Source organism: Stegostoma tigrinum, chromosome 30 (genome assembly GCF_030684315.1).
Source record: "Stegostoma tigrinum isolate sSteTig4 chromosome 30, sSteTig4.hap1, whole genome shotgun sequence".
Lineage (NCBI taxonomy): Eukaryota > Metazoa > Chordata > Chondrichthyes > Orectolobiformes > Stegostomatidae > Stegostoma > Stegostoma tigrinum.
This window is the reverse complement of record NC_081383.1, coordinates 45,580,503-45,608,122: the sequence shown is the minus strand read 5'-3', so window position 1 is coordinate 45,608,122 and position 27,620 is coordinate 45,580,503. Positions and strand designations below refer to the sequence as shown.

The 27,620-nt window shown below is 43.3% G+C and overlaps 2 protein-coding genes across 3 annotated transcripts in view; one reads left to right on the top strand and one right to left on the bottom strand.

The window, feature by feature from the left end:
• LOC125465679 (E3 ubiquitin-protein ligase arkadia-A-like) overlaps window positions 1-547 on the bottom strand; it is a 71,021-nt gene extending 70,474 nt beyond the window's left edge. Inside the window, exon 1 of one of the 2 annotated variants that reach the window (XM_059638469.1) lies at window positions 476-547. The gene's annotated coding sequence lies outside the window, so the exon portion shown is untranslated. Of the gene's footprint in view, window positions 1-153 lie in introns of both variants that reach the window. The other variant, XM_059638468.1, reaches the window with a different exon arrangement.
• rab8a (RAB8A, member RAS oncogene family) lies at window positions 328-27,522 on the top strand. The gene is made up of 8 exons (XM_048559549.2): window positions 328-827; window positions 6,314-6,374; window positions 9,190-9,250; window positions 9,610-9,687; window positions 13,596-13,685; window positions 15,590-15,655; window positions 24,966-25,016; window positions 25,667-27,522. The coding sequence occupies exons 1-8, from the start codon at window positions 704-706 to the stop codon at window positions 25,757-25,759; spliced, it is 624 nt and encodes a 207-aa protein (XP_048415506.1). The 5' UTR covers window positions 328-703; the 3' UTR covers window positions 25,760-27,522.
• The last annotated feature ends 98 nt before the right edge of the window (window positions 27,523-27,620 follow it).

The following is a 27,620-nucleotide window of genomic DNA, read 5'->3' as shown; positions in this document are numbered from 1 at the left end:
TCTCTGAGAGGACGATTCCTCACTCTGGGGGCCGGGAGAAGGGAGTATTCCTCATTAGGTCCTAAACCCGGGCAGGAGGCGTGCGTGTCTGGGCCCTCAACTGGTGGCGTTGTGTATGTGTGTGACTGGGGGAAGGGGCTGTTCCTCACTGACCTTTGCGGCCTGGCGCTGATGCAGCGGGCGAGAGGAGCCCCAGGTACAAGCTCAGTTCTCGGCCTCTTCCCACAGCCCCAGGCCCCGCTCCGGTTCACACAAACAGGCCACACTCTCATTCACCGTGACCTCACTTCCGCAATCTCGGGGGGAGGGGGGCGGGAATACAAGGAGCTGTCGATAAAGACAAGAGGTGCCGCTCTGTGACTCTAGGAAGTCGAGCCGGTCCCCTAGGCTCCTAAATATTTCCATTCATCCCAAGTCACAGGAAGTGATAAGAGCTGAGCGAGATCGAAGGCTGTACTCAGCAGCCTGTCATTACCAGCTTAGAAGCCGCGGTTCAGCCGCCGACGCTGACTGTTCCCAGCGGAAACGGTTGTCACGGCGAGAAGGGAGCCCATTTGTGATTGACAACGGGACTAGCCAATAATTATCCAACTTGTGGGCGGGGTCTGCCTCATTGCCCAATCAGCTGTGCAGTCTTTCCGATATGGGCCAATGAGTGGCTGGAAGGCGGGACATCCGGCGGAGCGGGGCGCGGGAGGCGGCCATGGCGAAGACCTACGATTATCTCTTCAAATTGCTGCTGATCGGCGACAGCGGCGTCGGCAAAACGTGTGTTCTCTTCCGCTTCTCAGAGGACGCCTTCAATACTACCTTCATCTCCACGATCGGTACGGATTGGAGAAATTGAGGCCTGGGAAGGGTTTACTGTATCGGGGCCTAGCGGTTGGTTCCGGGATAGAGAAGCCGCCTGCCTGGGTCTCCATCCCCCTTTGCCTTGTCTCTCCACCACCTCCTCTACTCTGGGAGTATGAGGACCGGCGTGTCAGATTCCAGCCACTGGAATACCGGATATTTCTGCCAGGACCTGTCAACGCGTTGGGGGATAATTGCCCGCTTCCCGCCCCTCTTACACCTCAGTTCTGTCAGCGGTTAGGTTATGTATGACCTGGTTCTGTTTTGTCTGGCGGGCGAGATTCGTTTCCCTCATTCTTGTGCGCTCTTTTATTTTGTTTTCATTACTTTTTTCAAAGTTTAAAAACACCATTTTATGTTTCAAACCAAATTTGTAGGACCTACACACTATATTTAAGTCCCTTGAATGTGTATCATGACAAGGTTTCCCGCTGTAGGATGGTTTAGGTTGGTGGCATAGTATGCTGTACAGCCTAAACGTGTAGGAAGTGATAGACACGGCTGGCAGTTTAGTTGACCACATATGAGGGATTGATAGATGGCAAGGTGTGGAGCTGGATGAACACAGCAGGCCAAGAAGCATCTTAGGAGCAGGAAAGCTGTTATTTCGGGCCTAGACCCTTCATCAGAAATGGGGGAGGGTAAGAGGGTTCTGAAATAAGTAGAGAGAGAGAGGAGGTGGATCGAAGATGGATAGAGGAGAAGATAAGAATATAAGACATAGGAGCAGGTGGAGAGGAGACAGACAAGTTAAAGAGGTGGGGTTGGAGCCTGTAAAGGTGAGTGTAGGTGGGGAGATGGGTCAGCCCAGGGAGGACAGACAGATCAAGGGGGCGGGATGAGGTTAGTAGGTAGGAAATAGGGGCGTGGAGAAGAGGATAGGTGAGAGGAAGAACAAGTTAGGAAGGCAGGGACGAGCTGGACTAGTTTTGGGATGTGGTGGGGGGAGGGGAGATTTTGAAGCTTGTGAAATCCACATTGATACCTTTGGGCTGCAGGGTACCCAAGCAGAATATGCGTTGCAGTTCCTGCAACCTTTGGGTGGCATCGTTGTGGCACTGCGGGAGGCCCAGGATGGACATGTCATCTGAGGAATGGGAGGGGGAGTTAAAATGGTTCGCGATCGGGAGGTGCAGCTCTTTATCGCGAACCGAACGTAGCTGTTCAGCAAAGCAGTCTCCAAGCCTCCACTTTGTTTCCCCGATGTAGAGGAGGCCGCAACTGGAACAGCGATGCGGTATACCACATTAGCAGACGTGCGAGTGAACCTCTGCATCCCGCCCCCTTGACTTGTCCGACCTCCCTGGACTCCTCCCTACACTCACTTTACAGGCTCCATTCCCTCCTCTTTAACTTGTCTGTCTCCTCTCCACCTATCTTCTCCTCTATCCATCTTCGATCTGCCTCCCCGTCTCTCGCTGTTTATTTCAGAACCCTCTTCCCCTCCCCCATTTCTGATGAAGAGTCTAGGCCCGAAATGTCAGCTTTCCTGCTCCTAAGATGATGCTTGGCCTGCTGTCTTCATTCAGCTCCACACCTTGTTATTTCGGATTCTCCAGCATCTGCAGTTTCTATTATCTATGGGGGATTGCTGCTCGTTTTACAAGCTTTAATGTTGCTTTTGGAGCATAGGGTAGGGATACTATAGTGCAAAGGGAGGCTGAGAGTTAAGTGAAACCTTGTCTAGACATGCATTTCATTGTTAGAAGAAGGGAAGCAGCAGTTAGTCAGTAAATCCCCACAGTGTAACTCTAGAATAGATATTCTGTATTGGGAAATGGTGAGAGTGACAGTTCCTTGGGGGAATGCGTTTGGAGCCAAGCAGCCCAGAAGAGGAGCAGACAAAGTAAGAGCAATAGCAATAGGAGACTCAGTAATGAGGGATGCAGTCTGACACTTCTGTGCTGTAGATGTGATTTGAAGATGTATGGCGCTTCCCTGGATCCAGGTTCATGGATGCCACCTCTGCAAGCGGTTCTGAAGTGGGAGAATGCACAGCCACAAGTTGTGGTTTACCTTGATGCCAGTGACATTGGCAGAATGAAGGATAAGGTTCTGCATCAAGAATTTAGGGAGGTAGGTAGCAGATTGAAAAACAGGACCTCAAAGGTTGTAATCTCTGGATTACACCGATGGCCATGTACTAGTGAAAAGAAGAATAGCTGGTAGAGGGGATGAATGTGTGGCTGAAGAGTTGGAGCAGAAGAGAACACTTGAGATTCTTGAATCACTGGGTCTGTTTCTGGGGAAGGCTGCAAATGAACCACAATGGGACTAAGATCATTGCAAAGAGGTTTGCTAGAGCTGTTTGTGAAGGTTTAGACTCAGTTGACAGGGGAATATGATTTGGGGTGGTGTTGTACAGAAAAAATGTAGCAAAGTCATGCCAGGCAGGGCACGAGAGAACTCGGCAGGGCACGAGGGAACTCAGCAAGGCTAATGGCATTTCCTTTCATGCAAGGAGTCTTATGAGTAAGGCAGATGAGTTGAGAATGCTCAATTGTTTGGCTGAATTGGCTGGATGAGTGGTTTGTAATGCAAAGTAAGGTCAGCTGCATAGATTTGATTTTTGCACTAGGTGAGGTCATAAAGGTCCTGCCTTCTCAACCTCCACTCTCACCTAAAGTGTGATGACCCTCGGGTTAAATTCACCACCAGTTGTTTTTCCTCTTTCTCTCTGTCAGTCATGAGAGAGCAGCCCTTTGTTCTGCTGGGAGTATGATGACCTTCCCTTTTATGTCAACCTTAACATGTTGAAGGTTTAGTGTAGTCATGGCTTGGACAATAGAAATAAAGATTCTGAATTGAGCAGGTTAGTTTCACAAGTATAATGCTGGCTCTGGCCAAAGTAGATTGGGAGAAATTACTGAAGTGTGAACTTTCCAAAAAGTAAAGAGTGGGACAGTAAGTCCAAAGAGCCCTTGATGTCAAGGAATGTGCAGGACTGGATGAGGAAGAAGAGGGAAGCTTGTGGGTAATGAGGGCTCAGAACACCAGTTACTCTCAAGGCATTTAGAAAGTGGAGGGGCAAAAATAGAAAATGCTGGAAAAGCTCAGCATCTGACAAAGGGTTTCTCGCCAGATGCTGCCAGACCGGCTGATCTTTTCCAGCATTTTCCATTTTTGTTTCTGATTTACAGTATCCGTAGTTCTTTTGGTTTTTAGAAAGTTTGCTTTAAAAACAAATTAGGAAAGCAAAGCGGCGTTGTTAAAACGCACCAACAGGCAATAGACTGAAGAGAAATCCAGAGGTATATTAGGGACAAGAGATACCCAGAGAAGGCATGGAGCCCATTAAGTATCAAAATGACAGTTTGTGTATGGAGCTGGAGACTTCAGGTTTCAAATGATTACTTTGCATCTATATTCACTATTTGGATTATTATTGTGAGGGAGAGGTAATGACAGTTTCAACAAGGTTGAAAGTTGGATAAATCCTAGGCCTGAAGTCCCAGATTACTATGGGAATGATATTAATTTTCTAATCCTTTTGAGGGGACCACAGGGGAAGGTGCCAGAGGACTAGTGGACAGCTGGTGTAGAACCATTATTCAAGAGGGTGATAGGGATAAATCAGAGAGCCATAAGAGCCAGTATGTCTAATATCAGCAATAAGGAAAATTTCAGAAAAAGAGTCAGAATTAATTTCTACTTGGAAAGGCAAGGATTAATTAAGGATGCTCTAGTATGGGAACCAGGGGTGTGTACAAAGGGAAATTCAGCCGGCTGCAAGTAGCCAATTGCTGTATGCAATGGTGACTAGTATTCATTGACAAAGGCCTTCTGCCTGCCGAAGACTGAGATTTGGTCCCAAGAAGCTGAACGGTTTATAGGTGTGAATATTTCCTTTGAGAGGAACTTTACATGTACGAGCCAGTGTACCTCTAGCAGCATGTGAAAGAAGATTTACAAGGATGTTGTGAAGATTGTAGGGTTTGAGCTATAGCGAGAGGCTGAATAGGCTGGATCTATTTTTCCTGGAGTGTCAGAGGCCGAGAGGTGACCTTATAGAGGTTTATTAAATCGTGAGGGGTGTGGATAGGGTGAGTAGCGAAGGTCTTTTCCCTGGGTAGGGGAATTTAAGACTAGAATTTAAGAATCTAAGAATAGATTTAGGATGAGAGGGGAAAGATTTAAAATGGACCTGAGGGGCAACTTTTTCCACAGAGCATGGTGCATGTATGGAATGAGCTGCCAAAGGAAATGGTGGAGGCAGGTACAATTACAACATTTTAAAAGGTATCGTGTGCAGAGGGTTTAAGAGTGATGTGGGCCAAATGCTGGAAGATGGGACTGGATCAATTTTGGATATTTTGTCAGCATGGACAAGTTGGACCAAAGGGTCTGTTTCTGTGCTGTAGAAGTCTGTGACCTGGAGGAGAAGGGTCAATAAGTAACAAATTATAAAAAGTTTTTGGCTTATATCAGTAAACTGCGAAGAGGAAACATTGAACGTAATTAGTCTCTTCTGTTTCCCTTCTTTCTATAGCACCCTTTTGTTTTGTATGTATGTATGTATGTATGTATATGAGGGAGTTTGAAGTGATAGAGTTATGTGTCATCAGTTCATAATTGTTTACCAGTAGCTAAAATCTAGGTATAAATGACAGGTAAGTTAGGGGAGTTTGCATACTTGTTATAAAAATTTCAGTTGTTGTGATGGCCCTGAGAATAGCAGCTGAATTTAAGCATACTATCCCAGTGAGACGTAACAAATTAAGAAGATTTTGTTCACTGTTTGGGAACTCACTGCCTGAAAGAGGTCAGAGGCTGGAACTGTCTCAGTATTTAAAAGGTAGTTGGATGATGACTTGAATGCCATAGCGCGTAAGGCTGTGGCCCAAGTACTGGAAAATTGGACTAGAGTGGATAGGTACAGAAAACAAAAAATCCTGGAAATCGCAGCGGGTCGGGCAGCATCCATGGAAAGAGAGAGCAAGCTAACGTTTTGAGTCTAGATAACTTGTCATTAGATCTGATGTGAAGTGTGGAGGGGTAGCCATTATGTAATGGTGGGAGGTAGTGCTGGGTGACAGGGGGTGTTGGTAGTGCAAATTAAATGAGAATGGCAAAACAATGGTGTGTCTTAAATACCAAACAGGAAAAACAGATTGGGAGGAGGAGAGAGATAACGCGATGACAATGAGTGGATAGCTGTAGATAGGTGCTTGCTGAACCAGAGTGGACACAAGGCTGAAGCACCTATTTCCATGCTTTTAAGATCCAATGAGCCAATTCTGATGCAGGGTCACTGGACTCAAAGCATTAACTCATTTCCACTTCACGGATGCTGCCTGACCTGAGATCATCCAGCATTTTGTTTTGTGTGTTTCATATCTCCAACGTCTGCAGTTCTTTTATTTTAGTTCTGTGACAGGGGTTGAGGATAAGATGGTGAATTCAAATGAAGTGATTTCATCCCCCCTCGCACCTTTCACAATTTGTTTTCTGTTTTTTTCAGGTATTGATTTTAAAATCCGAACAATTGAATTGGATGGGAAAAAAATCAAACTACAAATATGGTGAGGATAGTCCTAGTGCTGTTCTACTTGATCATATTGAATGGTGGAGCAGGCTCAGAAGGTCAAAAGAACTTTTCTTGCTTCTGTCTTCCACATTTCTGTATTTTGCTGATTACATTTGTCTTGAAATCAATTCTTTTATAAGGAAAATACCTAAACTTCTGGTGCTCAATCTGATGCCGGTGTGTACAGCTAATTTGAAAATGGCTATTTATCCAAAGAGTGGATCACTTGTAAGGACAGTAGTTAACCGGAGGATATTTTTATTTAGTGACTTTGATGTTCTCCACAATAGAGCTTTGTATTGTAGCTGTAAGAAATTGTCTTTGGACAATTATACTGTAAGCTGTCTTAAAAACAGTTTGTGATTATCTAATGCATGTTTAATACTGACTGCTCCACTCGGAAGTATACTGGGAGACAATGGAAAAATCTAGGAAATCAATAAGAGAATGGCATTGTGTCACAAGAATCACAAAAGGCTTGGAAAGAAAATGATTTTGGTTGTTTCTACTGAAAAGAGTGACAATACTTCAAAAGTATTAAATTGACTGTGAAATACTTTGGGATGTCTTGAAGTTGTGAAAAAATGTAAGAAGCGTCTAATGGGTATGGACCAGTCAGCTGCTTGAACTTGCTTCATTGTTCAGTCTGATTGTAGCAGATCGTTTTTAGCTGCACCTTTCCACATTATCCCAGATTTCTTGATTTGCCTTGATATCTGCAAAACTTTCGATCTTTGCCATGAATATGCTTAAAACTTGAGCATCCACAGCTCTCAGGAGTAGAGCATTCTAAAACTTCTCAAAACATTTAAGCAGTACTTGCATTTTGTAGGGAACATTGTCTTTGAAGAAGAACAAAGGAATTTACCTTCATCTCGGCCTAAATGACATCCTTTCATTTGAGAATTTGATTCCTGGTTGTAGATTCCTTTATCGGGAAAAACTTCCTTTCATCATATCTCACTCGGCAGAATCTGGAAGCTGCAGTGTGGGAAATATTACTATGAATGAGGCTAAAGGAAGCAAAAACGTGAATTGAAGTTTAGATGTTGTGAGGACTGAGGTTGGTGATCAATCATGCATAAATGAGCTGTCTTTGGATATACCAGATATAAAGAGAAGCCCGTTGCTCAGGACGCTTTGCCTATGATAGAAAGGAAGTGTTACTCAATAAGTTGGTGTGACCTGGAATGCAGTATCTAAAAGGGGTTGAAATTATTGTCAACTATTTCAATTAATGTGAATCATGTTCTGGGGCCAGGAGTTGAGTGGAGAACAAACGTTTCTTCTATCTTTTGTCTTGTTAGCTTATAATAGAGATTTTTATCAGGTAAGAATATTAAGCATTTAGGCTGTCATGTGGATTGAGGTCGAGATCAATCGTGATTTAATAAATAGCAGAACAGACTTGAGATGAACTGTTTTTCTGTTCCTGTTTGCTTCATTCTTTTCATGTCAACATTGAATCTGTCCCCCTTGTTAGTGATTCGCCAAATCTTTCACTTCAAAAATCTTCCCTAATTCTGAAAATATGTTGGATCCTGTCAACATCACTGTAAAAATGTGGGGTTGGGGTAGTGGGGAGGAGACTGTTTATTCAAAGTAATTGAATTTGCCAGTTTGTGCCTGGATCGGTTTTGGGTTGCAGGCTCTCGTCCACTGAATAGTGGCTCAGATGCTTGCTTGTTTTGTTTAGAGAAGGGTGCAATGTGAGGGAGCTAGTTATAATATGCTGTGCAAAATGGTGGGATGCTGCTTTACATCCTTGATTAACGGTGCAATGTGAGGTGTTGACAGTTAAAGTCGTAGGAAATTGTAGAATGTAGAACACGGTTAGAAATCTAGCTGCTGTTCACATTTTCAAAATGAAATGGTGAGTTGTGAAGGGGAAGACAACATCCAGAGGAGTGAGCCCAAGAAGGTATGTTCAGCGTGCAGTGTCTGCGCTTTCTTTGGGCATCCAATATGTAATTCCCCAGGCTGACCGGCACAGTGTGCCGAATTGGAGCCAACCTTAAATGTTTCCTAACTGATTTCATCCATATTACCAAATTTCTGGGGTATTTGCTCAACCAGATTGACTCACCATTGAAATTGAGGATGGGTGCTACAGATCTACTCACTGCTTGAGCTAGCAGAGTGGTCTTGCCTGGACAAGTGCACATATGAGTGTCCTTGTACCTTGGCTGAATTAAAGATATTTGACCTCGGTTTCCTGCTGGATTTATTAATTCCTTCCTCATATTTATGTCATTTAGTTTTGAACTCCCTGATAAGAAGAAACATCTTCTGTATTGTCCAGACAGTCTAGATTAAGTGTGTATTGTGATCTGGCCAAATAAACAACTTCAATTTGAAGAGTTTGTGTGCTTCTTTCTTTTAGGAGTGGGTCACTTGGTTGTATGAAAATCATAGATATGGCATTTAACAAAACCCAGAACAATGAATCTAAATAGATGCAGTAGGTAGTAGCTGCACTTAACATTGTTCTAGCATTTTATAATTAGACTCCTCACAACCTGGAAATGGAAGCATCCAACCAAGTAATTTTAGTTAAATCCTACCCTTGAGACTGAGATGGCAGTGTGATGAAAACACAGTAAGACCTTTTTTATGATTGGAATAAAGGGAATGTGTGGCAGTTTAGTCAGTAAAGTGCTTGGTAAACTCACAGGACAATTGTTTTATAAGTGTCTGAGATGCTTGTTTGTAAAAGACAAAGGAAAGGTGAAATGTGATGTCTTAAAAAGTTGATGGAAACGTTGGTTTAAGATCAAAAGAATGGAACTAAAACTGTTCAAATCTCCTAGGGACACAGCTGGGCAGGAACGCTTTCGAACAATCACCACTGCATACTATCGCGGGGCCATGGTAAGGTGACACAGGCATATCAACTTCATATTACTATTAACCGTGATGCTGTATGGAATGATGGGAAGGCATGGTGATGGGTAAATTACTGTATGCTGTTAGTACAGTTAATAAAGAACGGGATACTTTTCAAAGTTTAAAGTCGAACTTGAATTGTACTTAATTTGTACTGAGAGTTCAAGGGAGTGAGGTATGTGTGTGTTTCTGGTGCATAATATTCTTCTGAAGCTGTATGTGATCATTGTTTGAGATGTGAGGAGTCAGTTGTGCTCTGCTTGTCACTAAGGGACTGTGGTAAGTGTTAATGAAAATTTGAGGTCCTTCACTCAATGAATGGTTTAACACTTCTGCTTTGGCAGGGAATCATGTTGGTGTATGATATCACGAATGAAAAATCTTTTGACAACATCAAGAACTGGATCCGGAATATCGAAGAGGTATGTTTTTCAAATTTGTTAGTTTTCCAAATAGACATACGTGTCAATTCCTCCCACTTCCTACAGACAAAGGAGGTGGCCATGGGTACCTGCATGGCCCAGACTATGCCCGCCTATTGTATGATACATGGAACAATCCCCCTTCCATAGCTACACTGGCCCTAAACCCCACCTCTTCCTCCGTTACATTGATGACTGAATCGGCACCACCTTGTTCTTCCACGAGGAGCTTGAACAGTTCATCCACTTCACCAACACCTTCCACCCCAACCTTCCATTCACCTGGACCATCTGTGATACCTCTCTCTCCTTCCTGGACCCCACTCTGTTTCCATCTCTGGCAACCACCTGGAAATCAATATCCATTTCAAGCCTACCGACTCCCACAGCTACCTAGAATACACCTCCTCCCAACCACCTTCCTGCAAAAATGCCATCCCCTATTCCCAATTCCTTCACCTCCACAACATTTGCTCCCAGGATGAGGCATTCCACTACCCAATATCTCACATGTCCTCATTTTTCAAGGACCACAACATCCCCCTCTGCTCAGTGGTCGAGAACGCTCGCAACTGTGTCTCCTGCATTTCCCGCAACTCATCCCTCACCTCCCTGCAGTAACAACCAAACAGAACCCCCCTCGTCCTCATGTACCACCCCACCAACCACGGGATCCAAAGCTTCATCCTTCGACATTTCTGCCATCTGCAATCCAACCCCACCACCAAAGACAATTTTCCCTCCCCACCCTTATCTGCTTTCTGGAGGGACCACTCTCTCCATGACTCCTTGTCCACTCCACACTCCGCTCCAGCCCCAGCACACTCGGCAGTTTTCCCGTGCAACTGCAGGAAGTGCTACACCTGCCCTCACACCGCCCCACTCGCCTACATCCCAGGCCCCAAGAAGACCTTTCACTTCGAGCAGATGTTCACCTGCACATCTGCTAATGTTATATACTGTAGCTGCTGTTCCAGATGTGGACCCTCTACATCAGAGAAAGCAAGTGGAGACTTGGAGACTGCTTTGAGGAACACCTACACTCTGTTTGCAACAAACAGTTGCACCTCCCAATCGCGAACCATTTCAACTCCCTTTCCCATTCCTCAGATGACATGTCCATCCTGGGCCTCCTGCAGTGCCACAAAGATGCTACCCAAAGGTTGCAGGAACAGCACCTCATATTTCACTTGGGAACCCTGCAGCCCAATGGTATCCATGTGGACTTCACAAGCTTCAAAATCTCCCCTCCACCAACTGCATCCCAAAACCAGCCCAGCTTGTCCCGCCTCCCTAACCTGTCCCTCCTCCCACCTCAATACCCAGCCCCATCTCCTGCCTAGTAGCCTCACCCTTTCCCCTTGACATGACCATCCTCCCTGGACTAAGCTATCCCCTCCCTAACTCCCCACCTACACTCACCTTTACTGGCTCCAACCCCTCCTCTCTGACCTATCTGTCTCCTCTCCACCTGTCTTCTCCCTTATTCATCTTCCATCCAACTCCCCAACTCTCCCTATTTTTTTCAGAACCCCCTTCCCCTCCCCCATTTCTGAAGAAAGGTCTAGGCCCGAAATGTCAGCTTTCCTGCTCCTCTGATACTGCTTGGCCCGCTGTGTTCATTCAGCTAAACACCTTGTTATATCAGACATACGTGTGCTCAGTTTTTTTAAAATCTGGCAAGATCTTGGCTTCAAATCCCCCAGTTTAAGCACCTGGTTTGGTGCAGTACTGTACTTCAAGAGTACCACAGTCTCATGTTGGAAGTATCACCGCCTCATATTAGACATTTGGATTAAGGTTGTCTGTCCACTCACGTGGATTATAGAAATTCCTGTGGAGCTATTCAAATAAGAAGAGGTGTATTTCCAAAGCCTTGGCTGACCATCCCATTTGAAACACTTTTTTTTTCATCTCAGCCATTTGTTCTAGATTTTAACTTCTTTGAGTTTTGAGAAATGAGTACACGGTGATTACGAGGTGATAAGAGTAATCGCAAACTAAATTAATTTAGACCACGATGTCTTTTTAAATTGCAAGTTCCTGCAAATGCTCAAGTTTTGTCACCTCCCCATCATTTCTCCAAAAGCAGGAACTATTTTAACATATTACTTATTTGTGTTCATATTGTTCTTGTCGAAACATCTCCATTGATGAATGTACTCTTTTCTTAAAGGAAGAGATGGTTTCGGTGAGCAGCTTAGACAGTAGTATATCTTGGGCGTTTGGACATTAGAAGCTTTTTAATATGTCCCTGTTAAACAATATGACGTAGAGAGGTAGGCGTGAGGAGTTTGGCAGTTTGCCTATTTCCAAAATGTTCTGGTCAAGATTACTCGTTCAGAAGTATGTTCTTACAGATCAAGTATTCTTCAAGATCTCCTAATAATTATTTTGAGTCACTTAGCCCATTGAAAGTATCGTCATGCATCCATTTGTATTTACCTTAGTCCCATTGTTTTTGCCAGTGTTACCCTGCAAAAATGTAATCTCATACTCAGTTCCTCTGCCTCTGCCACGTCTGCTGCCAGGATGAGGTGTTCTACTCTAAGACTTACCAGACATCTGCCTGTTTTAGGAACCGTTGTTTCCCTTCCTCTATTATTAAGGATGCCCCCAACCGCATCTCCCCCATAACCCATGCTTCTGCCCTCAACCCCTCTCCACCCAGCAACAATAAGGATAGAGCTCCCTTAGTCTTTACATTACCACCCCAACAGCCTTCAAATACAACGCATCATTCTCTGACATCTCCGCACCTACAATCAGACCCCACCATCAAAAAGATATTTCCCTCCCTACCCCTGTCTGCTTTCTGCAAGGACCATTCACTCCACAACTCCCTTGTCAGCTTCACACTTCCCGCCACGCCTGGTACCTTTTCCTGCTCCTGCAGGAGATACCGCACCTGCCACTACACCTTCCTTTCAAATCTGGCAGAGATTCACCTGTACTTCATCCATCCTCGTCTACTGTACACATTGCTCCACATGTGGTCTCCTGTATAGCGGAGAGACTAAACACAGACTCTGACTGGTTTGTAGAGGATCTGCACGCAGTGACCAAACCAACCTTCTGGTTGCCATCCACTTTAACTCCCACTCCTTCTCCCACTCCCCTGGTGTCATAACCATCCTTGGCTGCCTCCGCTGTCAGTGAGGCCAAACGTAAGCTGGAGGAACAACACCCTGATATTTGCCTTGGGAGCTTACAGCCCAATGGCCTGAATATTGACTTCACTAGCTTCAAAATCTCTCCACCCCGACCCTCTCCATCTCCTGAATCACGTATCTACTCCACCCTTTCCACTGACCAATCACAATAACCCCTTAGATAACAAAGTGTGGAGCTGGATGAATACAGCTGGCCAAGCAGCATCTTCGGAGCACAAAAGCTGACGTTTCAGGCCTTGACCCTTCATCAGAAAAGCGTCAGCTTTTGTGCTCCGAAGATGCTGCCTGGCCTGCTGTGTCCATCCAGCTCCACACTTTGTTATCTTGGATTCTACAGCATTTGCAGTTCTCATTATCTGTGATCACAATAACCCCCTACTTGCATCCACCTAACTCCACCCTGCCCCCTCCGTCTATTTATTCTTGACCCCCTCCCCACCTCCATACTTTTCCAGCTGCGCATTTATCGACTCCAGCTTCCAATATCGACAGTCCTTATTGTCTTCAAGTTGCTGAAAACCATACTGCAAAGTCTGTTATAAGGATGCCCACCTTGAACAAGTTACCCAGTGTGGTACTTGATGATTTGACCATGCAAACATGTAGAGTGATGTCAGACATAGCATAGATGGGAGAATTGTAGGTGCTGAATAAAGATGGTGGGAGGGATCGGAGAATTTGCACTGAATTAAATTTTCTCCTTTTCACTTTAGTTGCTTTTGTCTTTTATTCCAGCATGCTTCTGCTGATGTAGAGAAAATGATCCTTGGGAACAAGTGTGATGTGAATGAAAAGAGGCAAGTCAGCAAAGAACGTGGAGAGAAGGTATGTTTTCCAGAACTCTTAAAGGTAGCTAACTCTGAAGAACTTCAGCTCTTGTCAAATATTTTCTCAAGTGTGAGGTAGAATGGTTGCTATCCCATGATTGAGCTTGAACATTGTTATGAACCAAATCAGGTTCCTCCTCAAAAATATTTTTAAAATGTAGGCAAGATCCTAACTTAACAGATTGGAAACTTAATAATAAAAGATACAGTAACTATTTCAATATAGCAACACTCCAATATGTTGGTAAAAGGGAAAATTCAGACAGATTCTCACATGCAGTTGTCCAAACCAGGAGAAAAAACAAGAGCAACAGCCAAGAGACTATCACTGAAGCTTCTAATGCATTTGAGACCTTAATATCTTGTGATGTTACTGAAAAAAAAAACCCAGAAATCTGGATCTGAGAGCTGGCCACACCCATTCAGACTGTTTTAAAAAGAAAACCCAAGGCCTCTCAAACTGTTTACTCAAAAGGTCTTGGTAACCTGTCCGGTGCCTCTGCCTTACAACTTTTCTTCAGAAAAAAGGACGAAATGACCTCTAAGTCACAGCATCTTGTGCCGATGCAGGGAAATACCTGGCCAGCCTATAATCTAAGAGCAGTCTGGTAATTAGAACTGAATCTGAGATCGTTGCATGCGGTACTACATCTACGTCTACATCATCTCTTGTGCTGTCTTTGCTTGACCTGAAATAGTTGTTTCATTATCCTTTTGAATCAAAATTTGACTAACTTTTCTGAACTGACTGCTTCATGTCTAATTCTCCTCATTCAATAAAGTGGAAAGTCCAACCCAGAGGATATCAATTGCTGAAACAGTCTAACAATTTATTTCTTTATTTTGCATTGGGAAGTAACATTGAAGTCTTGAGACTTCAACTCTTTTTCCCCACTTGTGAGAGTGCACTTGACCATGGTGCAGGAAACTACTATGATCAATTTGCTCCCGTTTTGCCAAATTGTCACTGGGTGCTGTTGGCAGTAAATAACAATGGAATATTGTCAATTGGCTAACATCACAGCTACACCACCTCTTTCCCTCCCCGTTCCTCAGGAGAATAGTTTTTGACTTGTGACAAAGTGATACTGCAGAATGAGTGATAACCCCACCAGAATAAAGGGGAAAGCATGATGTAGAAATGAGTGTTGGATGTTGAGGGGTCAGATAGTGGTTCTATTCCCATGCAATAGGCTGTGTAAGCACATTTGGGTGATGGTGATAAACTCATCATCAAAGCCAGGCACGTCCAAATCATCAGGATTTGTAGTTGTTTGAAGTTAAATTTTAATCTGAGTTTTGAAGAAAAACTAGGGATTTCAGGCCAGCAAGATGTTCTCGACAAATATAAACATGTAGATGTTTTGGAAGGTGATTGTTAGTTCAGCTAGCTGGCACATGATTCAAATAACATCCAGTGGAATGGTTTCAGTCACCTTTGGGTTAAAGAAGAGTTAGGACCTTCCTCATTGCCATTGCTTTCCACACTTGGTGATGGGCAAACCACTAAAATTCCTGAAGAGAACAGGCCGAAGCATTAGCAAGCAAAGAACCATCAACTTGTACAAATGAAGGAAGCATGAAGAGAAAGATACATCCGAAATTCTGCTTAAAAGTAAATTGCAAAAGTGGAACACAATTGGTAGGTGAAGGTGGTAGCGTACGATCAACTAATAGAGTAAGTTTGCTGTATGCTGTATTCAAAAGATTTCCTGTGATGAAGCGTCTAGGTAGAAGTTCAGGTATAAATTGTCAGTAATTAATTAGGTCATGAAGGGTCCCTGCTGAGATTACATTAAAGTCAGTCCTTTATCCGTTTTCCTCAGTTTCTCTCCCCCCCCCCCCCCCCCTCCCTTATTGTCTCATTCTGTTGGGTCATTCATTTTTTTTGTCTCTTTTCAGTTAGCCAGTGACTATGGAATCAAATTCATGGAGACCAGTGCAAAAGCAAATATCAATGTGGAGAATGTAAGTATTGTTATCTGATCGTCACGTGTACTGTTTTCTGCTTCTAACAAAACAGTGGGCTGACCCATCACTCCGAAAGCCTTGTTAATGCGCCAATTTTTTTTTTAACTAAAGCTCCGTGATCAAGTGACGCCACATCTAATTTGTGCTGCCTTATGCTCTTATTGTCAGGCTGCAGTCTTATCACTTGTCCTCCGCTTTGCCCTTCTGGGCCTGAATTGCTGACTAATAGCCAGACCAGCCTGGAACACTGCCAACAATTTGTACTGCAAGGCAGGTCACTGTTGCCCAACTAGTTCTCCCTTGGAACCAGTGTCTGTATTTCACTGCATAATTTCTTGACTTTGTATTAAATTGCAAGTATATCAGTTTTGCAACATAATTAACAAACTTGGTGAGCTGCAAGCACATCTTGCTCTATGGGATTCTGACATTGTTGCATTATTCCAGATTATTATGGAAAAGAGCAAGAGCAGTCCTGAAATCAAAGTTCTAAACAGGAAGGAAGGACAATTTTAACAAAATTAGGTGTGAGATGGCCAGTGTGGACTAGAGCTGATGCGTTTAGGTAAACCTGTGTCAAAGCAGTAGGACACATTCAAGAAAGAACCAGGGAGAGTAAAGGACAGAAATGTTCCAATAGAGGCTAAGAGTGGGACCAACAAATCCTTGAACCCTGGATATCAAAGGTATACAGGATCGCATAAAGAGACAAAAGGAGGTATATTGCAGTCTTCAAGGGCTCAGAACAGAAGTAGTCCTGGAGGAGCACAGAATGTCCAAAAAGAAACTTAGAGGAAATTGAGAGCTAAAAGAGAACAGAAATGAATAATAGCAGCAAGATGAAAGAAAATCCTATGTTATTTTTCAAATATAATAAGTTTAAAAGGATAACTCTGGAAAGAACAGGGTCCCACTGAGCACCTTTAGTGGTAATTTGTGTGTGGAGCTAGAGGTCATAGGTATCATTCTAAATGGATACTTTGTGTCAGCCCTCACTAGTGAGAGGGATGATGTAGGTTTTAGAACTAGGGAGGAGTCTGATACTTGAAGCAGTTAGCATAGACAGGGAGTGGTCTGGCAGGCTTAACAGTAGGTAAATGGCTTGGTGAAATGTATCCCAGGCTGTTGAGTGAGACTAGGGATAAAATATAACAGGAGCACTGGCAATAATTTTCAATTCCTGCCTGGCCACAGGAAAGAGGACTGGAGGACAGCAAACATGCTATCGTTATTCAAGAAGGCGGCAAGGGATAGATCCGGAAACTACAAGCCAGACAGTCTAACCTCTGGTGGGAAACTATTGAAAGCAACTGTGTGTGTGACAGATTTAGTGTGAACTTGGAGGAGGGATTATAAAGAGCAGTCGGCATGGTTTTAAGCGGAAGTATTATCCGAGCAACTTGATTGAATTCTTTGAGGGGGTAACCAAGAGTATAGATTTGACCAGGTCTACATGGAATTCAGCGAGGCTTTTATTAAGGTCCGGCGTGGGAGATTGATAGCAAAGTTAAGAGCCCGTGGCTTCTCAGGAAATTTGGCAAATTAAATTCAGAATTGGCTGAGTGGCGAGAAGTAGAATCATGGTTGAAAAGTGTTTTTGTGACTGGAAGCCTGTGTCTAGTGGGGTTCTGCATGGATCAGCATTTGGTCCTTTGTGGTATATATGAACAATTTAGGCTTGAATGTCTGATTCTTGCTGAGTAAGTTCATAGGCAAAACACAAATTGGTGAAGTGGTAAATAGTGAGGAAGGTAGCCTTCGATTACAGAAAATGTAGATGGCTGGTTAGATGGGCTGATCAGTTACAAATGGAATTCAAACCAGATAAACATGAGGTGATGCCCTTAGGCAGCATAAACAAGGCAAAGGAATACATGATGAATAGTAGGATGCTGGGAAGTACCAAGAACCAGGGGCCCTGGTGTGCATGTCCACTGGTCCCTTAAAGATGTAGGTCCAGTATATAACGTTAAGAAGGCTCAATGTATGTTTGCCTTTATTAATCGAGGTCCAAAGTTTAAGATCAGGGATTTCATGCTACAACTGTACAAAATGTTGGTTAGGTCACAACTGGATTGTGTGCAGTTGTGGAATCCACATTTATAGCAAGGACGTGATAGACCTGGAGAGGGTGCCGAGGAGATTTACCAGGATGTTGTCCTCACTGATGAGTTTTAGTTATGAGTTTCTTCCTATACTACCCTGTCTATGCTCCTCATAATTTTATACATCTCAATCATGAGTTATGAAGCGAGATTAGATACAACAAAAAACTATTGAAGTTCTGAAACAAAACTAGAAATTGTTGGAGAAATTCAGCAGATCTGGCATCATCTGTGGACAGAAAGCACTACTGTTCCCTCTTTCCAAAGATGCTGCCAGACTTTCTGAGTTTTACCAGCAATTTCTGGTTTTGTTTAGACTGGTGTTGTTTTCCTTGGAGTTGAGGGGGTTGAGGGGCCATGATTGAGATTCATAAAATTATGAGGGACGTAGACTTCATACAACTTCATAGAGTCCCCACAGTCGAGACACAGGCCCTTCAGCACAACAAGCCCTCACCAACCCTAGGAGCATCCCACCCTGACACATTCCCCTATAACCCACCTAAGCTACATATCCCTGAACACTACAGGCAAGTTAGCATGGCCAATCCACTTAACATGCACATCTTTGGACTGGGAGTAAACTGGAGAAGCCAGAGGAAATCTGGGCAGACACAGGGAGAATGTGCAAACTCCACACATGCAGTCGCCCGAGGGTGGAATCGAATCTGGGTTTCTGGCGCTGTGAGGCAGCAGCACTAATCACTGAGCCACTGTGCTGCTCTAGACAGGGTAGTGTCAGAAGACACTTGCCCCTAGGTAGCAGGATCCATAACCTGTATAGATTTAAGGTAAGGGGCAGGAGGTTTAAAGAAGATGAAAAAATTTCACTGAGAGTGGTGGGTTTCTGGAATCCACTGCCTGTAAGGGTAGTAGAGGCAGAAACCCTGATAACATTTAAGTTAGCTTTGCATACCCTGTGTATATCTAAATAAGGCCCAAGTTCTGGAACATGGAAAAGAACAGTTAAATAGCTGTTTCTGACTGGTACAGACTCAATGGGCTGATTGGCCTTTTTCCGTGCTGTAGACCTCCATGATTCCATGCAGGACGTGTTTCAGTAGTTGAAAGGAATGATTCTTCATTTTTCAGATTCACTGAAGGAGAAAGGAAACCAAGGAGATAATGTGACCTTATCGATTAAGGATGCTCCAGTCCAAAATAGAACCATCTCATAAGCTAAATACTTGAGTCTTAGGATTAAAGTTAAGGAGCTGTAGATGACCTCAAGCAGTATTTTCGGGAATATTTCAATTGCCGCATGCTGGTGAGCACAGGAATAGAAGGATTGATCAATTGAGCACATGCCCAGAGAATTAGAGAGAGAGAGAGAGAGAACTAGTGGGAACTGTCGATGCTGGAGAATCTGAGATAACAAGGTGTAGAGCTGGATGAACACAGCAGGCCAAGCAGCATCAGAGGAGCAGGAAGCTGATGTTTCAGTTCTGGGCCCTTCTTCAGAAGTCAGAGAATTAGCATGTGAGTGGCAGGAAATCAGTATTGAGGCATTGGGATCACTCTGGGAGCAGGTGGGGCCTGCCTGGACAAGGTGGATGAGTTGCACCTTCTTGTAACTGGGACTAATCTGTGACCAAGGAGACTTTCTGGTGCTGTAACAGAGGGTTTTAACAAGTTTGTCAAGGGATATGAACCTATAGGATGGCTCAAATTGGAAAGAAGTAAAGCTGTTAGTTGGAAGTAGAGAACTGGCAAGTAAAATTCAAAGGCAGGCATCAGCTAAGCTTAGAATGCTGAATAATTGGATGGGGTAATTGTGCCTGAGTGCATGCCCATCTTTTGCACTTGAGCCCCTCTGGGTGTTCCTGGAAGGGGAGTATCCACTGGCACAGTAGAGGCCATATGACTATGATGGACACTGCCAGAACTGGAGTGCTTCATCAATCAGACATGTTATTTTGCTTTAGTGAGTTTCTCTTCAGCTTTTTAAAAGTTCCCATTGGCCATTCCTTGTACTTTATTACAGTGCATCATCGGCAGTTGTTTAATCTCATCTTGTTACCTTTTGTATAAGAGTAGAGGGAAAGTTACTATGTAATGCTCCATGCTGTATCTCTCCTAGGATTGTTTGATCAGGGCAATGTTGAAGGGGCTTCACTTTCAGTTTAGAAGAGTAGAATGCTGAGTAAGTGGACAGGGTCTTATGCCTAAGTGCCTGCCACTCTTTTATGATTGTGTCCAGGTCCAGATGACCCTGAAGAGGGAGCATGCAGTCTCCATTGGCACAATTAAGGCCTTTAGAGACTGGTGGATGCCTCAGGGCCTGTACTGCATCATCACCTGGACTTCTTTTGTTTTAGGAAGTTTCCCTTCAGCATTCTGTGAGTTTCTGTTAACTGTTTGCTTGTGTTTTTTGCTATTGTGACAGCTTGACCTCATTTTAGTCAAAAGAAATAAGAAAAGAACATGAAAATTGGAGGAGTTATGAATAGTGAGGAATATTGTCAAAGGACAGAGCAGGATATAGATCAGTTAGAAAGTTGGGCAGTGAAATGTTAGATGGAGTTTTTAATCCAAACAAGTGAAAGGTGATGCATTTTGGGAGGTCGAATGAAGAGGAAAGTATACAGTAAATGGCAGGACCTTTGGGAACATTGATATACAAAGGGGTCTTGGAGTGCAAGTCCATAACTTTCTGAAAGTGCCCACATACTTGGGTATGGTGATATGGTGCATGGAATTCGTTGGTTGAGGCATTGACTGTAAAAGTTGGCAGGTTATGCAGCAGCTGTATAAAACTTTAAGGCCACTTTTGCAGTATTGTGTGCAATTCTGGTTCCCACACTATAGGAAGGGTATGGATGCTTTGGAGAGGGTGCAAAAGAATATTGCCTGGAATGGAGTGTATAAGTTATAAAGACAAGTTGGACAAACTTGGATTGTTTTCATTAGGGCTAAGAGGTGACTGGAACTATATAAATTATATAGTTATAACTGTGTAAATTATGAAAGGCATAGGTTGGCTAGTCAGGGTGGAACTGTCAAATACTAGGGGCCATAGGTTTAAGGAGAAGGTAAAAGTTTAATGGAGATGCACAAGGCAAGCTTTTGCACAGAGGGTGGAAGGTGTCTGGAATGTGCTGCCAGGAGGGGTGGTAGAAACAGACACGATGGCAACATTTAGGAGTTGTTTAGATGGACAGATGAACAAGCAGGGAATAGAGGGAGACAGAGGATGTGCAGGCGAATGGAATTTCTTTAGAAAGGCATAGTCGTTAGCACAAGCGAGGAAGGCCGAAAGGCCTGTTCCTGTGCTATTCTGTTCTAAGTATATAAGTAGGCCTTTCGGCCCCGGATGCTGCTCCAGCATTCAATAGGATCATGGCTGATCCACTATTCCTCAAGTCAACTTTCCTGCCCTTCCCTGTAACCCTTGATTTCCTAATTCATCATGAGTCTACCTATCTCAGCCTTAAATATACACAAGCACTCTGTTCCCGTAGCTTTCTGTGGCAAGGAATTCCAAAGACATTCAAACCTCAAGAAGAAATTCTATCTCATCTCAGTCTTAAATTGGTGCCCCTTTATTCTGAGACTATGCCCTCTGGTCCTAGACTCTCCCATGAGGGGAAACACCCTCTCCACATATACCATGTCAATCCCATTAAGAATACTGTATGTTTCAATGAGATCACCTCTCATTCTTCTAAATTCCAACAAGTGGAGTCCCGACCTGTTTAATCTTTGCGCATAAAGACGATCAGTCCAGTGAATCTTGTCTGAACTGCCTCCAATTAAGTAATATCTCCCCATAAATGAGCGGCCTGAAATTGCACAGTACTCCAAATGTGGTCTCTCCAGCACCTTGTACAGTTACAGCAAGACGTCCCTAATCTTATATTCCAAACCCCTTGAAATAAGAGCCAACGTTCCATTAGCCTCCCTGATTATCTGCTGTACCTATGCACTAGCTTTCTGTGTACAAGTACCCCCTAAGTCCCTTTGTGTTGCAGCTGTCTGCAGTTTTTCTTCATTTAGTGAGGCCTCCGATGAAGCGATGGTGTTCTACTCCACTTGGGATTTATACTGTCCAGTCCATTATGGTGAGTAACGTCGTTTTCGGTTTTGTTCTGTATGGGTTTGTATATGGGGTCCAATTCTACATGTTTGATTACATTATGGGTTGAGAACCCTGCCTCTAGGAATTTTCATGCATGTCTTTGTTTAGCCTGGGCTGCTATGATTACGTTGTCCCAGTTAAACTGATGGCCTTCATTTCTCGAGTGTACTGATATTAGGGAAAGTTCACTGTGTCGTTTTGCTGGTAGGTAATGTTTGTGTACTCTGGCTTGTTACTTCGGACTGATAGGAAACTAATGCTTGTGATGACCGTTGCATAGTATTTTGTAAACTATGTTGGTTCTGCATGTTGTGGATGTGGATGTGGTGCATGGGTGACACATCTGTCATCACAAAACGCACAAAACTAGAAGAGACCCACCACCAACTCAACAACGTATTCGCCTGGATTAAATCCACAAGAGAAGTAGTAAACAACAATCAGCTTCTGTTCCTGGATGTCAGAGTTGAACGTATGACCAACATGGAGTTCCAAACCTTGGAATACAGGAAAGCAACCCACACTGACCAAATCCTCAACTTCCACTGCGTCCATCCCAACGTCCACAAACAAAGCTGTGTTAGGGCGCTATTTAAACGTGCCAGAACTACACAGGAAAGAAGAAGAACACCTGTACAAAATCTTCGCTATGAACGAATATCCCTGCAACTTCATCTGCAGGTGCCTACTAAACAGACGACAACAAGAACATACCGTATTTCCTAACACACTGGCCACACCTCCCTACATCAAGAACATATCACAACTGACCACGAGATTCCTACAACCACTAGGAATCATGATATCACACCAAACCCACGGCCTGACTATGACAAACACCAGGATTAAAGCCCCTATACTGCAACATGCAGAACCATCGTAGTTTACAAAATACCATGCAATGATTGCCACAAGCGTTACTTCAGACAGACAGGAAGGAAACTAGCCATCAGAGTACACAAACATCAGCTAGCAGGAAAACAGTACATGAATTCTCCCTAATATCAGTTCACTCGGACAGTGAAGGCCATCGGTTTAACTGGAACAACGTAACCATAGTGGCCCAAGTCAAACATAGACATGCATGGGAATTCCTAGAGGCATGGTTCTCAACCCATACTTCAATAAACAAACATATAAAATTGGACCCCGCATACAAACCCATACAGAACACAATGGAAATGACACACAAGTCACCATAACGGACCAGACAGTGTAAATCCCAAGCAGGGTAGAATAGGGTGTCACGGTGGCACAGTGATTAGCACTGCTGCCTCACAGCGCCAGGGACCTGGGTTTGATTCCACCCTTGGGCAACTGTCTGTGTGGAATTTGCACATTGTCCCTGAGTCTGTGTGGGTTTCCTCCTCCAGTCCAAAGATGTGTAGACTTAGGTATATGGTACATGCTAAATTGCCTGTAGTGTTTAGGGGTGTGTAGATTACGTGGGTTATAGGGAATAGGTCTGGGTGGGATGTTCTGATGGTTAGTATGGGCTTGTTGGGCCGAAGGGCCTTGTTCCACACTGTAGGTATTCTATGAGAACAGCATTGCTTCATCGGAGGCCTCGCTGATGTTACCTAACATTGTTTTCATTTAGACGTTTCGTCACAATCCATGTTGGCGACCAAGTCTCCAAACTCATCAGCACCCTTTGCTGCCCATTCCAAAATGAGCAACTTCATATTTTCCCACATTGTCTGCCATTTCCCAACCTTTTGTTCACTCACTTAACGTATCGATATCTTTCTATAAACTGTTTGTGATCATCTTGCAGTTGTCTTTCCATTTTTTTTTTTGTCATCTGCAAATTGGGCTACAGTGCATTCACTTCCATTCTCTAAGTCATTAATATTGTAAACAGTTGCAGCCCTGGCACTGATGTCTGTGAAAATTCACTGGTTACAGGTCGCCAACTTGAAAAAGGACCCCATATCCTGACTCCGTTTCCTGTCCCTGAGCCAATTCTGTATATGTCAATACACTACTCCTGAATGCAATGGGCTCTTATGTCATAACATTTTGTGAGAATCCTTGCCAAATACCTTCTGGAAGCCCAAATACAATGCATTTGATTCCCCTGTATTCACTCTAAAATTAGTTAGACATGATTTCCCTTTCATCATATTCCAATCGATTAGATTATGATTTATACAATGTTTGCTAATCTAGCCACTCGGTTCCCTTTAGCTGACTCTATGCTCATTTAATTCCTTTTCATTTAAGTTAAACAGCAGTTGTTTCTGTTGAGATTGGTTGGCGTGCTAAGCTGGTTTCTTGTTTCGCAGATGTTTTATTACCATACTTAGTAACATCCTCAGTGCAGCCTCAGATGAAGCGTCAGTGTGTTTTCCTGCCTGGTTTTTAAACTCTCGGATCCGTTGAGATGGGTTGCCTCACTTCCGGTTTTCCTTCGTAGTAGAACGTATATGGGTTCGAGTTCAATATGTTTATTAATGGCATGCTTCGTGGAGTGCCAGGATTCTAGTAATTCTTGTGCCTGTCTCTGCCTAGCTTGTCCCAGTCGAATGGTGGTTCTCCTTGTCCATCTACTCCAAAACAGTTGTTTCTGATTAAGGTGCAAGGGAGGGGTTATCTGGTGTAAGGAGGTGTTTGGGCATTAAAGAACAGAGTCAAGAGGGGCAGAAGGAAAATGAGAAGTATTAGAGGCTGATGCTCAGGAAGCCCAGAGCTGCAATGATCACGAGTGATACAGAGCAACAGTTTAGTGGTTATTCTAGGGCAGGATCTACAGTCAACATGACCGATGTGGGAATAGATGGCAGCTTGATCAGTTCAAAAGAGTTGGTAAGGTACACAACTGTCTGGAGTTGAGGAGGGGCTCGACACTTAACAATCAGGGAGAAGGCATGTCATCATGAATGGTAGCAGTAAAGAAATATAAGCAGCAGAGCAGAAATGAGGTGATGAGACAAGTTCAAGCATTATGATTGATATGTTGTATTGTAAACCTTGAGAAGACCATAGTACGGGTCAGTCATTTGAAAAATGAGATTGCAGTGAGTAGGATTTGCTTGAAAGAGGGCTATTAACTCATGTTATGGTCTCCTTTATTTCCCTTTTCTGAATGGGCAATTGATGATCCTGATGTTTGCTGTTTCAGGCGTTTTTCACACTTGCCAGAGACATCAAAGCAAAAATGGACAAAAAACTGGTGAGTATTTCAGATCTAGTGCATTCCTTCTGAGCCAGTTAACTGGAATTTTAAGATCAGTGTATACTTCGGAATAGGTAGCTGCTCGTAGGTAGAACTGGGTGACTGAGTTGGAAGTCTGAATAAGCATATCAGCAAGCAGCAATATAACTGCTTATATGATGCCCCTTGCAATTGGTCACATCACATCAGTCAAGTATTTAAACAGAAAGATTAACTACAAGGAAAAGGAGGCAAGACAAGGTCATGTGAATAACAGATGCAAGAACTAGACTGGTTTAAAGAGACAATTTTAGAATTTGCAGTCCAAACTCTGTAAGGGTTCCTTATTGGCGACACAGGGAATTAGGGATGGGGGTGATGGATTTCAAAGGATTGTATCGCTGGAGGATTTAGAGATGGAGGAAGAAGAAACCATTGAAGGATGCAAAGATGATGTTAAATTGAGTCTCTTTTACCACAAGGAATCGGTATGAGGCATTGAGGACAAGGTAAATAGAACTGGATTGGGTGTGGATGAGGATGTGGCTCGCATAGAAAATAAAGCAGTTGAAATGTTTGCTGTATAACAGTGTGAATTTATTAAGCTGAGATGTGATGGTATGCAGTGTAATGACATTTTGCTATCCTCCCCTTTTCCTTATGTACAGGAAGGCAACAGTCCCCAAGGCAGTAATCAAGGATTACGAATTACCTCAGAGCAGCAGAAAAAGAGCAACTTCTTTCGTTGTCTTCTCCTGTAGTGAACATTGCCTTAAAAGAAACAGCTCAAGCTCTCACTGACTTCAAGTGGAGTGTGCACGCTCTGAGCTTTTCCTGTATGGATGGACACTTGCTCTGGACAAGCCCTGTCGTGCTATTGAAGGCCTACAGAGATCGAGCAGCTGAGAATTTTTTTTTAGCTTTTAGGACCTGTCTGATGATTACCTCAGGAGTGGCAATGTGCGAGTCAGAATCTTCTGATGGGAATCCCTCCGTTTTACTGATTTCCAATCTATTGGGGTGTGATTGTTTGGAATCCTAATTTTCCATGTCCTGTTTTCCCCTCTGGTTTTCCTTTTGTTTTGGTTTCCCCCTACAAATCTTGTGTTGTGCAGATGCTGTGGTATTTCCATTGATCTTACTGTGCAATATTCTGCAATTCCTGTTGTCATGGCTTCACATTCAATGCGCTGTACTTATCAGTGTGTTCCAGTGATTGCACTTTTTCTTCTGCCAGTAATTGAACGTCATTATCATGTGTACCTTGGAGACCTTAATGGTTATGCAAAGGAGCAGCCCAAATATCGACTTTCAAACCTAAAGGCAGATTTCCCTATGTAGCTCGTTCCCTATGGTGGTGACATACTACATACAGCAGAGTTGTTCTGGATCAGATGTGAGTTGAAGTATGTTGAAGCAGTAGTATGTTGAAGTGTAGTTTCGGATGTAGTACCTCCAGTTTAACACAGGCAATTAGTCTGTATCACTGTGTACAGCAGACTAGACCTTGACAACAAACCTGGGATAAACTCTGCTCACCACTTCCTTGTGGTGCTTCCTGTGGTACTGCTACAATCTGAGCCAGTTTTAATTGTTAGACTGGATTGAACAGAAATGGCTAGAAATCAGAAGGCAAAACAGAATTCTGATAATTATTGCTGCAAACTGTCTGCTTCCCTGATGTTGTCTGAGAAAGGATGTCTTCAAGAATGAAATGGAGGGAGGAATCCAGGAGGGAGCAGGATAAGACGGATATGGTGATATCCTCCTTTTTGTACTTGCTGATGTTGAATAGCCATGAATTTATCAGCACTTGACCAGTGGAGCCGGCTAAACCATATTTTGAATAGTATTTGGATGTTAATGCTTAAACTGATGGGAGTCTGTGCTGTTTAAATCATGCCATTATTGTAAGCAGGGTAATTATTTACCAATTGCAAGTGTCTAGTTTAATGAATTAAAGGCTTAAAGCACAGTAAGCAGGTCCTAAAAATTCAGCTTATGCATAATTCTCAAACTTGAGTACTGGAATAGTAAAACCCCTCAGGGAGGTTAAATGCACTTTTAGTTGATGAGCGATGCTTAATAGCTGTCATCTCCCTAGTATTTGTGGAACAGGAGAGATCTGTGAATTGGAGTGTACCAGTAGATTTGCCTCTTGCACTATCCATTCCTGAGCCAGTCCCTGTTTGTGACTATCACTGTATAAACCTAAGCACTGGGCAGTAAATTGTACCAGAATTTGCTGATAGTACTATTTTTATTAGTCCTTTAACGTGGAAGTATTCATTTGGAGTTCCCTCACAGCCGGGCTGTAGCTGTGTTGCTATGATAGACAAAAGGAGAAAGGTCTAAAATATAACTTTAATTCTTAGAATATTGTATTTTTTTAAAAAAGTACAATGAAAGGAAACAAATTATCTTCCAATCTTTGCCCTCTCCTCTGGCCCAATACAGATCGAGGTGGTGTATGTGCCCTTATGTTAAGTTGCTGCTCCCAAACTAGAAGGGAAAACCAGGAATAAAGGGAATAAATGGATAATTCCGAGCCTTTTGAACAAAATATTTAGACTTCTGTAATCCTTGAGGTTAAAATCCAGTATCATTACGATGTTGAAAGAT

Excerpts from the sequence above, each read along its gene's own strand:
- rab8a (XM_048559549.2), top strand. The coding sequence starts at position 704 with ATGGCGAAGACCTACGATTATCTCTTCAAATTGCTGCTGATCGGCGAC. Across the intron at positions 15,656-24,965 it reads CAAATATCAATGTGGAGAAT|GCGTTTTTCACACTTGCCAG; the intron begins GTAAGTATTGTT and ends TTGCTGTTTCAG. Across the intron at positions 25,017-25,666 it reads CAAAAATGGACAAAAAACTG|GAAGGCAACAGTCCCCAAGG; the intron begins GTGAGTATTTCA and ends CCTTATGTACAG.